Here is a 12,742-nt window from a genome sequence, read left to right on the forward strand (position 1 = left end):
CCCGGTAAATCTGTCTGTGGACAGCGAGGCCAAAGGCCCTGAAGCGGCGCTCAAGGACCCGCCCTGCTGCCTACATTTTACGAAGCCCATCTGTGAACCAGGGTGCTGAGCGGGTGAAGGTGACTGTTCTTGTTTTAACCAGGGCATGAAGGTCCAGGAGGCTGCTCAGATGGCTGTTGTAGTAGTCCACTGCTTCATCGGCTGATGGAAAGTGTTCTGTTCTGTCTCTCCTCGAGGTCGGTCGGTTTTCTTCAGCTCTCCAGAGCTCCTTATCTGCTTTTACCCTGCCCCCATTTTCCTGCTATTTGCTTCGTCTGTGTCTTTTGTGCCATTTCTTCATAGCAACCGAAAGCTCTAAGGCAATTATGGATCTCGTCAGCTGGTCTCCCAACGCTATTGATCAAATTTTTCCAACTGGAAAGCAAAGGACCGGGGAGCGTGCCTGTCCCGACGGAACTTTTTTTGCAGGATACATCTTGGACCCGTGGCAGAAATGGTTCATGGTGTGCCTCTCAATTCTTTCTGTTGAGGATGTCGGAGATGTCTACTTATTCAGATTTACGATACTTGGATTCCTCATTTTTGGCCTTGGAGGATATTTAATGTATCAACACCTTCAAAAGCTGCTGGTGGTAAATATGGCCCTGATGAGACTGCCAGCGGCAGTCGGCGCGATCACGAGGTCGTTGAATGAACAGAACGGACGGCTTGATAAGCTGACCGCGGTTGTGGTACAGAGGTGAGATTGGATAAAACCTGGAAGTGTGAACGTTACTAGCCCATCGATTGGATTATTGGAATATTGGATCCTGGAGCCAGCGGCGAAAAGACTCTAAGGCTGACAGAAAAGTTGGTGTCAGCTTGTTCTCATAACAAATTCTGTTTTTTCAAATCGGACTCCCCGCTATCAAGTCCTCCCTGGTTGTTATGGCGACATCGCACAAATTCCCTGCTACCCCACATTCCTGCGGACATCTGTGGAGGAGTCAAGCCGGAGCGGCAGAGTGATAAGACTTTCCACCAAGGACACTTGCCTGCCGGAGGACGGCCTTACATACAGATTTCCACACAACATGCACCCAGACACACATATGCTCACAAATACAGATGACTTTACCCGACCAGAACTCAAATGTTTACCTTCTGCATATATGTGTCTCGTCATTGATTGTGCTTTTTGTGCAAATGAGTTTTTTTTGTCGGATGCTTCACATTTTGTGTGGACACACAAATTGTGCAGCACCTGTCTTTTTTTCTTTTCCTCCACTCGCCCAGTGTAAATCTTTTTTCAACAGATCTCAAGGCAGCGCCTAGGGACCCCGTGTAAAGCGGGGTCTGGGGCAGTTTGGGGAACGCACCTCACGGCTAGCGCTCATGTAGCAGCGGCCGACTGGGTGTGTTCCTGGCAACGCAAGGCCTCAGTCAATCGTTCCCCCAAAATGTTTGTTAAGTGTATGTGATGGACGGTTGTACTGGAACTGAAATTTCGATTGTAATGCAAATTGCAGTTGACTAATAAAATTGATTGATTGATTGATTGATTGATTGATTGATTGATTGATTGATTGATTGATTGATTGGAAAGATGTTAAAAGTCTGCTGCCGAGAGTTCTTGGTTTATGTTTTTAAGATTTCTGAAGCAGATATTCCGCTTAGGTTTTGAAAAACTGGATGGGGATGGCAGATCCATAGAAATGGCTTTGTGATCAGATATACCTAGGTCATGCACCTGCAGGTTGGTGAGAGGGGCAGAGTTTGTAATGACCAGGTCCAGGGTATGCCCCCTAGTGTGTGTGGGGACATCAACAAGTTGTTTTAAGTTAAAGCAGTCCGGTAGTTGGAGAAATTCAGCTGTAAAACGTACATGTACATGTATATATATTCTTTGTAGATGTTTCCACTTGTTATTCAGGATTATTCATTATTTTTCTATTTATTGATCCTCAGTAAATGACATTACTAGAGCTGCACCTTTAACCCATCAGGCTGCTGAAACTAATTAACCAGCCTCCAGTGGAGCAGCTAGGCTTTTTGCTTTTGGGGGGGGGGGGGGGGTCTTTTTTTTTGTCTCTCAGAAAGTCCCTTACCACCACTCTATAAGGGTGAGGACCCTATAAAATGTTTCCAGAGAACAAAACTACTGAATGCAATAAAATGTTGACTGGAAATGAGCTGAAGACAGAGAAGAAACCTGAAAAACAGACAAGTTACAACCTGACCTCAGAGTTTTACAGCTCAGTTCACTGCTGATAAAAAGAGAAGAACTGAAAGGAATGATGCAGGCATGTAAAGGCATGAAAGGAAAGGTGTTTAAAGTCAGGTAAACTCACCTGGACAGGGGGCGGAGCCTCAAGTGAGTCGGTCACAGTCAGGTATCAGATCAGGAGAAACAGGTTCTGACTCCATTTAGCAGCAGAACAGAACAGAGAGAAGAACTGAGAGGAAAGGTGTTTAAAGTCAGGTAAACTCACCTGGACAGGGGGCGGAGCCTCAGGTGAGTCAGTTACAGTCAGGTATCAGATCAGGAGAAACAGGTTCTGACTCCATTTAGCTGCAGAACAGAACAGAGAGAAGAACTGAGAGGAAAGGTGTTTAAAGTCAGGTAAACTCACCTGGACAGGGGGCGGAGCCTCAGGTGTGTCAGTTACAGTCAGGTATCAGATCAGGAGAAACAGGTTCTGACTCCATTTAGCAGCAGAACAGAACAGAGAGAAGAACTGAGAGGAAAGGTGTTTAAAGTCAGGTAAACTCACCTGGACAGGGGGCGGAGCCTCAGGTGAGTCAGTTACAGTCAGGTATCAGATCAGGAGAAACAGGTTCTGACTCCATTTAGCAGCAGAACAGAACAGAGAGAAGACTCTGGATCAGGGTGAGTGTGAACTTGTTCTGGTTTTCTCTCTGTGGACTGTGAACAGAACCAGGAACAGAACTCAGTCTGGTTCTCCTTCAGAACCAAGCTGCTGCTTCATGTAACCGTGGTGCCGGTCAGGCTCTGATTTCCTGCTTATCAGCACCAACAAACGCTCAGTTTCCTTCCTTTGTCTCTTTTCTTCAGACAAAAACTGAATAATGATGTAAAAGCGCCTTTAGCATCGTTTGCTTTCTGAGTGGAACGTCTAGTCAGACTCAGATTTGTGGGAAGACCATCCCACAGGTTGGTTCCTTTGACAGAAAAAAACATTTTACCAAAAGATGTTTTACTAAATGGAACTTTGCATTCTCCACATGTAGCAGCTCCAGTTGTTCAGTAGAACCGGTACCGGTTCTCTGCTGCTTCTTCCTCATGATCTTAGCTAATGCTGACGTCAGAGACTCACATCCTGTTCTAGATGAAGAATTGAGCTGAATCAGGAAAAGTGCTTTGAAAACTCTGAAGTCTGCAGATTGTGATTTAGCTGCTGAATAAAAGCTGAAAATCAAACTTTGTTCTCAGTTGATCTCTGATTCTTTGCAGCAGCAGCCGCACCTTTCTGTAAAATCTCTCTAGAGACAGTTTGTCTCCTGCAGAACAACATGTCATGGTTGCTATTTAGTTCTTTTCCAACCAGCCTCTGATGACATCACAGCAGGCCACCAATCAGAGTCCTTTAGAATACGGCCATTTGGAGTTTTTCTCTCCTTTTTCTCCTGGTTGTGGATCCAGTTGCTCCTTCAGAGGCGTTTCCTTGTATTTCCTGGTTTCCTGCTTTTCTCTACGGCTGCACCATGTTTGATCCAGATGTGTTCAGTTGTCTAGCATCTGGTCTGTTATCGCCTGTTGTCTTTGTTCACATAAATTCTATTTTAATTCAATCTGAAAAACTCACACAGAGAGAAAAAGACAATTAGAAGAATTTTATTGCTACAATTATTTTAATACTTTGGCGCTCAGACCTCAGCAGGAAACATTAGCGCTGAATTTTCCTTTAATATGCATAAGCAGGTGTATGAGAACAGGGATGTTTCCCCCCAGGCCTGAAACTGGTGGTGGAGTGGAGATAGACCAAGTTGGTTCAGTCCATAGACGCTGGTTGGTGAGACCATCTGCTTGAGCTGTATTGGTGAGATCCAGTAGACTGGGAGAGCTGATACTAGTGCTTCACTCAGGGACCCACAAAGATAGATGTCCAGCTTGGATAAACACAGGTTTGCATCAACCTGTCCATGATGAGCAAGCATGAGGCGACAGTGGAGAGGAAAAACTCCCCTTTGGGAAGAAACCTGTGGCAGAACCAGGCTCAACATGGCGGTCTTCTGCCGGACCCATTGAGATGTGACAGGGAATGCAGTCAGAGTCCAGGAGGAATTCCACTCTGATAGGGACGAGGTTGAAGGAGCACCATGGGAAAGCCAGATGGAGCTTGGCTACCATGGTGGAGAAGGGATGGAGGTGGGTTGAATCAGGTCATCTGAGTCCTAATCAGACATTGGCCAACCACTGCTTGAGCTTTGGCTGGGTAGCAGGCTGAGACGTGATTTGAAGACCTTTAAGATGAACTCTGGATGCTGATTGGGCTTCGTGGAGGTCTGGTTCAAAGCTGATTGGCTTACGTTGGAGGGGATGAGCCTCTGATTGGATGAATGTAAGTAATTCAGTTTCTTCAGTTGAATTTCTGCCTAGGCTTCATATAGTTTATTAATACTTTTAAATGTCTGCCCTAATTGACAAATATCAAAGTTTCTATGGAATGAAAAGGAGCCAGAAATGTTGTTCAGCAGTTCATGCAGACTAGTTTGTAACAGCGTCACTTTTAACCCTCTCATTGCCGTTTATTCAGCAGACAGGACTTGCCTGAAGTTTGTTGCTTTGCCCTTTAAACAGTTATTGCTCAGTCAGAAACACAATTAATACTGAATAACTGTCAGATAGTGAAAGTTGAAGAAGTCTTGGAGAAAACGGCAGAAGGACACTCCCTGCACAGTTTGGATTCTACAGCCAAAGAGATAAATAGAGAAAAGCTTCAGGTCAGCTGAATATAACTTTGGTCATAAAGGAGCTGAAACACCAAGATGTTCCTCCTAAATCAAATCTTTTTCAGAGGAACATCTTGGTTCTGATTGAGCTCATCATGGTAAAATCTTCAATCAGATAAATCCATCTCTGCTGTTCTTCTGGAGAATGACCTGCAGGATGGTCCAAGAGAAGAGTTACAAGCTGCAGAAGAGAACTAAAGGATGTAAAACTTTCTGGAAATGAGTGTATTTGTCCTTGATTTGAGCAGCTAAATCAGATTATCTGCCAATGGAATGAGTATTTTGATCCCTAAAATAAGATAATTAGATATACGGACCTTGAAATAAGATGATGGAGATGAGTTGATCCTATATTAAGAGCTAAATCGTATTCAGTTGGCAGATAATCCTATTTAGCTGCTCAGATCAAGGACAAAAACACTCATTTCAATCCAGTTTTACTTGCTTTTAGTTCCTTTTAGCAGTGAAGCTGCAGCATCTTTGTTCCTCTTTGTGGGCCGCTGTGTTCAGAACCAACACATCAGAACTTCAGAGGAAATGTTCCCTCCTTCATTCACTCTGGATGTTTCTACAGACCTGGAACAGGATTCCAGTTCAGACCTGAAAAGGTTTCAGCCTCAGTTTTAGCTTCATTCTCTGAAGAAAGCAGAACTTCTCCAGATGGTTCTGAGGAGATCAGCCAGCAGACATCAGGAGGTGCATGAAGTAGTGAAGGAGAGGACAATCCAGACCCAGATGGTACCTGCTGAACTCAGGTTCCTCTGCTCCTCTACACACATGATGGGAACCAGCTTTCTGCTCTACAGAACACTGACTGGACCTGAACCACTGGGAACTGACTGGTTCTGGTTCCTCTCTCAGGCTGACTGAAGTCCAGGAGATGGAGAACAGAGCAGAACCTCCAGGACCCAGCAGTCCGTCTATGAGGAGTGACTGGTCCATAGAAAAACCTCCAGACTTGAGAGAAGAACCTGGACCCTCAGAGTAAGAACCTTTAAAGCTTCTGCTTCTCTGCAGCAGTTTATGTTCAGAGCTTCTTCTCTGGTTTTTATCAGAGTTTCTCACTGATTGATGTGATCTGAATAACAACATGTTGGTGTTTCAGAGGTCAGAACCACAGACAGAGAGCAGAACCTCCAGGATCCAGCTGTCCGTCTATCAGGAGTGACCGGTCCAAAGGTCAGAATCCAGACTTCAGTGAAGAACCTGGACCCTCAGACTCAGAGTAAGAACCCAGTTTCTAACTGATCCTTGTGATTCCACAGAGATATAAAACATAATATTTACTCAGTCTTCAGTTTATAAAGTGAAAGTAAATTAGTTTAGAACTTTAACTTAACTTAAAGCTCCATAATCATCAGCTGTTAGTCAATAAAGCAGTAGTATTCACTGCAGAAACATTGGGCCTGGTTATACACACATGTACAATGGTCTTAGTCACATTGGCTGTAGGGAGAATTGTTGGCATGGAAATGTGTAAATATATGTTTAGAAGCATATTCATTCATTTGTTTAAAAATGGACCTTAGAGTTTTATAAACTGGTAAGTAAAGCATGAATTAGGAAGAGCATTTATGTTAAGATCTAAAGGAAGGAGAAGGGGTGTGATTACTTTTGTTTTACTTCTTCAGACAGGACCTGGACTGCTGGCAGCCAATCAGAGCAGCTGTGCTCCAGGTGAGACTGAACATCTCCAATCAGAACTTCCTTCTATCGTCTCTGTTGGACTAATTCCTCGTCTTTAGTTGGCATTTGGGAATCTAAGTGTTTAAAGTCTTTCTGGGATCGATTATTTGCCCTGAATCTCTGGATTTCCAGCTGCTGTAAATGTAACGTCTGTGTTCAACCCAACAACCTATTGGGTTTGCTTTGAAGTGCTTCTGTTTTCAGCCCTTTGTGCTAAATGCATTAAAACTGAAGATCTCCTTAAAGCTGCAGCTCATTTTGATGGAAACAAAAAGGTGGAGAAAACAAGCTGCTGCACTGCTGCTTTACAGAAAGAGGGAAGGAAAGTCTGAGAGACAGAAAGCTTTATTTCCTCTGACAATAGATCCCAGATTACAGCAGATATATTTGTAGAAACATGGAATATTTCTATCTGCTGTTTACTTCTAAAGGACCAAATCAGTCCCATGTCATTTCTAATCTGGAATTATTCTCTAAAAACATCCAATCCAGTCTGTGAGGGAGAAAAGCATCTGAAATGTGAACACTAGCTGATCCAAGGAGCTGTTTCTCTGGCAGATTAGAGCATTTCCTCCAGATTTCCTTCATTAAGGCTGAAAATGCTGCCAGGAAGCATTTTCTGTCTCTCTGCCTCTTCTGTAGCTGCTGTGTTTGTGGGAGAAGGTCAGATAGAAGCAGAGAAATGAGGACAATGGTGACCTGATGCTAAAGAGTTGATGTTGCTGAAAGCTGCTGCATGTTTCTGTCAGCATTTCTTCATCTGATCTGCTTTGTGAATCAGATCCTGACAGTGAACAGATACTGGCCACAAAGCAGAGGCACAACTCTGCTGTCTGACCATCTAACAAGGTTCTGCTTCTAAGGATGGATCCCATTGGTTAGCATCACATCATGTGGACTAAGAGACCTTCTAATGATGACACCTCCTGATGTTCCAGATGTTTCTACTCCAACTTCATCACTAAATCAGCTTTTTCCTTCAGTTGTCTCTTCTTCTCTGTTCCAGCAGATGTTGGTCTGCAGGAGGTTCTAGAGGAACATAAGATCAGTCTGAGGAGGAGATGTGAACGTGTGACTGAAGGAAGTGATGAACCAGGAAGTAGAACCCTCCTCAACAGGATCTACACTGATCTCTACATCACAGAGGGACAGAGTGAAGAGGTTAATAGCCAACATGAGGTGAAGCAGCTGGAGAGAGCTTCCAGGATCCAGAACCTCCATGACTCTCCAATCAGGTGCCACGACATCTTTAAAGCCTCACCTGACCAACATGGAGCCATCAGAGTGGTTCTGACCAACGGCGTGGCTGGTGTTGGAAAAACCTTCTCAGTGCAGAAGTTCACTCTGGACTGGGCCGAGGGCTTGGAGAACCAAGATGTCCGTGTGGTGGTTCTGCTGTCGTTCCGGGAGCTGAACCTGATCAGAGGTGAGCAGCACAGTCTTCTCACGCTGCCTCCATGTTTTCCATCCAACCCTCCAGAAGCTCCCAGCAGAGCAGCTGGCTCGCCACAAACTTCTCTTCATCTTTGACGGCCTGGATGAAAGCAGACTTTCTCTGGACTTCAGCCACAGTCGGCTGGTTTCTGACGTCACACAGAAGTCATCAGTCGACGTTCTGCTGACAAACCTCATCAAGGGGAACCTGCTTCCCTCGGCTCTGGTCTGGATCACCTCCAGACCTGCAGCGGCCAATCAGATCCCTCCTTCATGTGTTGCCAGGGTAACAGAGGTACGAGGCTTCAGCGACGCCCAGAAGGAGGAGTACTTCAGGAGGAGGTTCAGTGATGAAGAGCTGTCCAGCAGAATCATCTCCCACATCAAGACCTCCAGGAGCCTCCACATCATGTGTGGAATCCCAGTCTTCTGCTGGATCACTGCTACGGTTCTGGAGAACATGTTGACCACAGAGCAGAGAGGAGAGCTGCCCAAGACCATGACTGACATGTACTCTCACTTCCTGCTGGTCCAGACCAGGAGGAAGAAGAACAAGTACCATGGAGGACATGGGAGGAGTCCACAGGAGCTGATGGAGGCTGACAGGGAAGTTCTCCTGAAGCTGGGGAGGCTGGCGTTGGAACATCTGGAGAAAGGAAACATCATGTTCTACCAAGAAGACCTGCAGCAGTGTGGTCTGGATGTCACAGAGGCCTCGGTGTACTCAGGAGTTTGTACAGAGATCTTCAAGAGAGAGAGCGTGATCTTCCAGAAAGCAGTCTACTGCTTTGTTCATCTGAGCATTCAGGAGTTTCTGGCTGCAGTCTACATGTTCCACTGCTTCACCAGCAGGAACACACAGGTGGTGCAGAACTTCCTGGGATATAAATACAGTGAAACATCTCTGGATGAGTTCCTGAAGAAAATCATGGATAAATCCCTCAGAAGTAAAAATGGCCACCTGGACCTGTTTGCTCGCTTCCTTCATGGCCTCTCTGTGGAGTCCAACCAGAGACTCTTAGGAGGCCTGCTGGGTCAGACAGAGAACAGTCCAGGAACCATCCAGAGAGTCATCAACAACCTGAAGGAGATAAACACTGATGATGACAGTGATGATGAAGGTGATGATTATAGAATCTCTCCTGACAGAAACATCAACATCTTCCACTGTCTGATGGAGATGAAGGACCTCTCAGTTTATCAGGAGATCCAACAGTTCCTGAAATCAGAGAACAGATCAGAGAAGCTCTCAGAGATCCAGTGCTCAGCTCTGGCCTACATGCTGCAGATGTCAGAGGAGGTTCTGGATGAGTTGGACCTGGAGAAGTACAACACATCAGAATTAGGACGACAGAGACTGGTTCCAGCTGTGAGGAACTGCAGAAAGGCTCGGTGAGTCCAGATGTCTTCATTGACTGATGCTGACTCAGCATTATTGCCGTCTGGTTTATTCTTCATTATTCAGTCGGTTCTGGACGTTTTTGGACCTTTAACTACTTCCTTCATACTTTGGACTATTTCAACCATCAGATTTCTAAATCTTCAGCTCATTCAGGTCAGCTCTGCTGCAGCTTTTGGTATTTAGAGATTTTGATCTTTTAGAAAGATTCAATCATCCAGAGACACATTTTAAACTTTAAACAGCTCTTCACTCATTGGGCTGTTACCCATTTCAATCTGAAAAACTCACACAGAAAGAAAAGGCAATTAGAAGAATTTTATTGATACAATATTTTAAGAGTTTGGCGCTCAGACCTCGGCAGGAAAAATTCACGCTGAATTATACTTCAATATGCATAAGCAGGTATATGAGAACAGGGACATTTCCCCCCAAAAATTACCGAGGTCCAGGCCGGTGCATCAAACAGGCCGGTTGCCTTGAAGGCCTACCAAAGTTGAGTGAGATGAATGGGGAGATGAGGGGAGGTGTATGTTGAGGTGAATGAATAGAGATGGTCAGTCTCAGGATGATACTTGGAACTGAAAGGCTTGCAAAGGGGAACGTCTAAATGGAAATACTTGGACCTCGGCAGGAAACATAAATCAGGAAACATGATTTATACTTTAACGTAGATAAACAGATGTATGAGAACAGGGATGTTCCCCCCCAAAAATGCTGAGGTCCAGGCCAGAGCGTCAACAAGTTCAGAAGGCAGAGAGAAGGATGAGCAATGAAGGAGAAAAGATGAGAAAGCTTAGCAAAGAGGGCCATTGCTGCAAAGGCTTTCCAAAATTTAAACAAGATGAATGGAAGATGAGGTGAGGTGGATGGAGAGGTGAAAGGTCAGGTGAAAGGTCAATTTCTGGCTGATGCACGTGATGAATGAATAATCATGGCAGAGAACGCAGGGAATAGGCAGAGAACGCAGGGAACAGGCAGAGAACGCAAGGAATATGGCAGAACGCAGGGAATAGGCAGAGAACACAGGGAACACACAGGGGACATGGCAGAGAACGCAGGGAATATGGCAGAGAGCACAGGGAACATGGCAGAGAGCACAGGGAACATGGCAGAGAACGCAGGGAATATGGAAGAGAACGCAGGGAATATGGCAGAGAACACAGGGAACACACAGGGGACATGGCAGAGAACGCAGGGAGCAAGGCAGAGAACGCAGGGAGCACACAGGGAACATGGCAGAGAACGCAGGGAACATGGCAGAGAACGCAGGGAGCAAGGCAGAGAACGCAGGGAGCACACAGGGAACATGGCAGAGAACATGGCAGAGAACGCAGGGAACACACAGGGAATATGGCAGAGAACATGGCAGAGAAAGTGCAGGGAACACACAGGGAATATGGCAGAGAACGCAGGGAATAGGCAGAGAACGCAGGGAATATGGCAGAGAACCGGCAGGGGCATATGGCAGAGAACGCAGGGAGCATGGCGAGAACCGCAGGGGAGCCATATGGCAGAGAACGCAGGGAATATTGGCAGAGAACGCAGGGAAAAAAATGGCAGAGACCGCAGGGAACACACAGGGGACATGGCAAGATACGCAGGGAATAATGGCAAGGAATCGCAGGGAATATGCAGAGAACACAGGGAATATGGCAAGAGAAACGCAAGGGAAATAGGCAGAGAACACAGGGAATAATGGCAGAGGAGAAGGCGGGAATAGGCAGAGAAACGCAGGGAGCACACAGGGAGCCATGGCAGAGAAACGCAGGGAACATGGCAGAGAACGCAGGGAACAGGCAGAGAACACAGGGAATAGGCAGAGAACGCAGGGAATAGGCAGAGAACACAGGGAGCATGGCAGAGAACACAGGGAGCACACAGGGAGCAAGGCAGAGAACGCAGGGAGCAAGGCAGAGAACATGGCAGAGAACGCAGGGAGCAAGGCAGAGAACGCAGGGAATATGGCAGAGAACACAGGGAACATGGCAGAGAACGCAGGGAGCAAGGCAGAGAACGCAGGGAGCACACAGGGAACATGGCAGAGAACGCAGGGAGCAAGGCAGAGAACGCAGGGAATATGGCAGAGAACACAGGGAACACACAGGGAATATGGCAGAGAACGCAGGGAATATGGCAGAGAACGCAGGGAACACACAGGGGACATGGCAGAGAACGCAGGGAATATGGCAGAGAGCACAGGGAACATGGCAGAGAGCACAGGGAACATGGCAGAGAACGCAGGGAATATGGAAGAGAACGCAGGGAATATGGCAGAGAGAGAACACAGGAACACACAGGGGACATGGCAGAGAACGCAGGGAACATGGCAGAGAACGCAGGGAGCACACAGGGAACATGGCAGAGAACGCAGGGAACATGGCAGAGAACGCAGGGAGCAAGGCAGAGAACGCAGGGAGCACACAGGGAACATGGCAGAGAACATGGCAGAGAACGCAGGGAACACACATGGGACATGGCAGAGAACATGGCAGAGAATGCAGGGAACACACAGGGAATATGGCAGAGAACGCAGGGAATAGGCAGAGAACGCAGGGAATATGGCAGAGAACGCAGGGAATATGGCAGAGAACGCAGGGAGCATGGCAGAGAACGCAGGGAGCATGGCAGAGAACGCAGGGAAAATGGCAGAGAACGCAGGGAACACACAGGGGACATGGCAGAGAACGCAGGGAATATGGCAGAGAACGCAGGGAATAGGCAGAGAACACAGGGAATATGGCAGAGAACGCAGGGAATAGGCAGAGAACACAGGGAATATGGCAGAGAACGCAGGGAATAGGCAGAGAACGCAGGGAGCACACAGGGAACATGGCAGAGAACGCAGGGAACATGGCAGAGAACGCAGGGAACAGGCAGAGAACACAGGGAATAGGCAGAGAACGCAGGGAATAGGCAGAGAACACAGGGAGCATGGCAGAGAACGCAGGGAGCAAGGCAGAGAACGCAGGGAGCAAGGCAGAGAACATGGCAGAGAACGCAGGGAGCAAGGCAGAGAACGCAGGGAATATGGCAGAGAACACAGGGAACATGGCAGAGAACGCAGGGAGCAAGGCAGAGAACACAGGGAGCACACAGGGAACATGGCAGAGAATGCAGGGAGCAAGGCAGAGAACGCAGGGAATATGGCAGAGAACACAGGGAACACACAGGGGACATGGCAGAGAACGCAGGGAACATGGCAGAGAACACAGGGAACAAACAGGGGACATGGCAGAGAACACAGGGAACATGGCAGAGAACGCAGGG

General features: G+C 46.9%; 1 protein-coding gene across 1 annotated transcript; it reads left to right on the top strand.

Annotated features, from left to right (window-relative positions):
* Positions 1–8,824: 8,824 nt before the first annotated feature.
* LOC118559603 (NLR family CARD domain-containing protein 3-like) lies at positions 8,825–9,465 on the top strand (the record flags this gene model as incomplete). Its single annotated transcript, XM_036130293.1, is given in 1 exon segment — positions 8,825–9,465. A coding segment is annotated over 1 exon segment (563 nt), but the record flags the coding sequence as incomplete, so codon positions are not given.
* Between the last annotated feature and the right edge of the window lie 3,277 nt (positions 9,466–12,742).

This window comes from Fundulus heteroclitus, unplaced genomic scaffold (genome assembly GCF_011125445.2).
Source record: "Fundulus heteroclitus isolate FHET01 unplaced genomic scaffold, MU-UCD_Fhet_4.1 scaffold_325, whole genome shotgun sequence".
In the NCBI taxonomy this organism is placed as follows: Eukaryota; Metazoa; Chordata; class Actinopteri; order Cyprinodontiformes; family Fundulidae; genus Fundulus; species Fundulus heteroclitus.